The 2,332-nt window shown below is 60.0% G+C and overlaps 1 protein-coding gene across 1 annotated transcript; it reads left to right on the top strand.

Annotated features, from left to right (window-relative positions):
• Positions 1–258: 258 nt before the first annotated feature.
• Positions 259–2,081, top strand: LOC117223064 (uncharacterized). The gene has a single exon (XM_033475183.2). The coding sequence runs from the start codon at positions 1,413–1,415 to the stop codon at positions 2,079–2,081; it is 669 nt and encodes a 222-aa protein (XP_033331074.2). The 5' UTR covers positions 259–1,412.
• Positions 2,082–2,332: the final 251 nt, after the last annotated feature.

The following is a 2,332-nucleotide window of genomic DNA, read 5'->3' as shown; positions in this document are numbered from 1 at the left end:
CGATAATTAACAGCGTGTACATACGCGCGGCTGCGTATTGCGTTGCGCGAGAGGCAGCAGCCGGCCGGACCACGGCCGAAAAAGAAAACAAGCGCACGGGGGACGGAAAGGCGGACAGAAGGGAGCGATAAACCGAGTGGAAGGTACGCGGTGCACGTCGCGATCGGAAACGGGAACGGTGGACGGGGACAGGGACGGGGCAGCAGCAGCAGCAGCAGCAGCAGCAGCAGCAGCAGCAGCAGGGTGTCGGGGTGCCTCGAGACGAACGTCTGAAAAGAGAGTAGCCAGCCGGGGTTGTGTGCGTCGATCGAGCGTGTAATCGTCGATGGTAACGTCGAATTAGAAATGAGGGAACAATCGGAGCGAAATGCACGGCAGTTCAGCGGGGACGGCCGCGAGGGGCGGCTGATTTCGTGGCCGCTCGCCGAAACGATCGGTTGCCGTCGGCAGGGGTCGCTATAGGAAGGCCTCGCTGGCCACGGCGCCGGCGCCACGCAACCCGCTTGACGTAGCAAGATGGCGGCGGCGAGTCGGAGGCGTCTCCGTCCGCACAGTGCTCGACGTCGAGCAGTCCGCGTACGCTCGCAACAACGTTTCACCGCATTAATGTGGTAGTGCATCCGGAGCACCGCACACGTCCGCGGCCACGGTGCGGAGTCTCGTCCTTTCGTATGCCGTAGTATAATCAACAAAATCATCGGGGGAAACAACGTGCACGGAACGTCGGGGTACCAAGTGCGAGCACGGCGGAGCGCATCGTAGACAAGTGGTGAAACTCGATCGTTTCGTTCGCGACGATACATCCCCGTTGATTCTTTCTGTCGTGGTGCGTGTTCCTCGCCTCCCCCACACACGTCTCCCCGTTCTACCCGCGCCGTTCCTCCCTCCTTTTCCCTCCGTTTCTCTCTTTCTCTCACCCTCTCTCGTTTCGCATCGCTCGCCCCGTCCTCTTCGCGGAGAGCTTCGAAGCCGATTCCCAGCGAGCCGAGATCCCCGCCGCATAAAACTGTCCGTCGCGTGTTTCCTCGTTTCTTTTATTTTTCGGCTCCTCCACCGATCTACCTATCGCCCGCTCGCTCGATCGCTCGTTCACTAGCTCACCCTCGCCGTCCCTCGTTCATCCCTCTTTCTCTCTTTCTCTGTTTCTCTCTCTCTCTCTCACCCTCATTCTCTCTCTATCTCTATCATACACACTCTTTCTCTGTCTGTGTCTCTTTCTCCCTGCTATCCTGAACGGTTCCCCGAAGTTGTGCGTGATTCTATCCCCCGGTTTCGCGAGATCGCGGTGAAATGCCCGTAACCGGTCGTGGCTCGCGACGACGACGAAGACGAGGCGGCTGTCGTTGGTGTACGGTTCCTTGACGAGCACGGGATACGTGCGAACCGGCGCATGCACTGCAGCCCCTGCTACTATGATAATAACGAGAAAGGTGGCACGGTGGGCGCTCCTCCTGAAGCGAGAGGCGCTCGGCCGAACCTACGGTGCAGAAAAGCGGTCCGAAGAAGCGATACACCGGGGTGCCACGGCGATGCTGCCTCGTTCCGGCCGGGTAGACGACAACATCGACACCGACACCGACCACGACCACGACACCGTGGCCACCGACCCGAGGAGGACCAGCAGCTGCGTCGCGTTGGTGCTGCCGTTGTTGTTCCCGTACCACTACTACCGTTACTATTATCCTCGTGACGAGTTCGCCGCCTCGCTATCGAAGCCCGACCGCCTCGCGCTCGCCGACGACCACGAGGACCATTCGCCGCTAGGAATCGCGGGGATCGTGCAGCAACCGACCGACAAGCAGGAAACCGTCGACCGTCGAGCCGCGGCCGTGCCGGCAACAGCACTACTAGCAGCAGCACCGGTGCTAGCATCTCCGTCGTCGTCGTCGTCGTCGTCGTCGTCGTCGCCGTCGTCGTTGACCAAGCCGAAGCAACCGGAGGAGCAACAGGACGTGGCACACGGGAAACAGAAAACGGAGAACGTGGCGAGAGGAACAGAAGTGGTGGTAGCGGCGCCCGAGAGCGTGGACAGTAACCGCCTTAGCCGGCAGAACGTGCTGGGTGCACGGTTTTGCGCGTGACCAACAGCCCCTCGCTGTTACGCCGAGTCGATAATAATCGCGGTGTGCGATTCCGCGACGGTCTACCGTTCATATGTAAACGGTTACGATTCGAACGGTGCCCCTCGTGTATAACCCAGTGAACAACGGATATATAGCGCGTTTATCGGCGCACTGATCAAACCGCCGGCGAGCTTTCACCGGAGATACTCTTTCTCTCTCTCTCTCTCTGTCTCACTCACTCTCACTCTCACTCTCTCTCTCTCTCTCTC

This window comes from Megalopta genalis, chromosome 4 (genome assembly GCF_051020955.1).
Source record: "Megalopta genalis isolate 19385.01 chromosome 4, iyMegGena1_principal, whole genome shotgun sequence".
Classification (NCBI taxonomy): Eukaryota; Metazoa; Arthropoda; class Insecta; order Hymenoptera; family Halictidae; genus Megalopta; species Megalopta genalis.
Note: the sequence above shows the minus strand (reverse complement) of the source record. Positions and strands in the feature narration are given on the sequence as shown.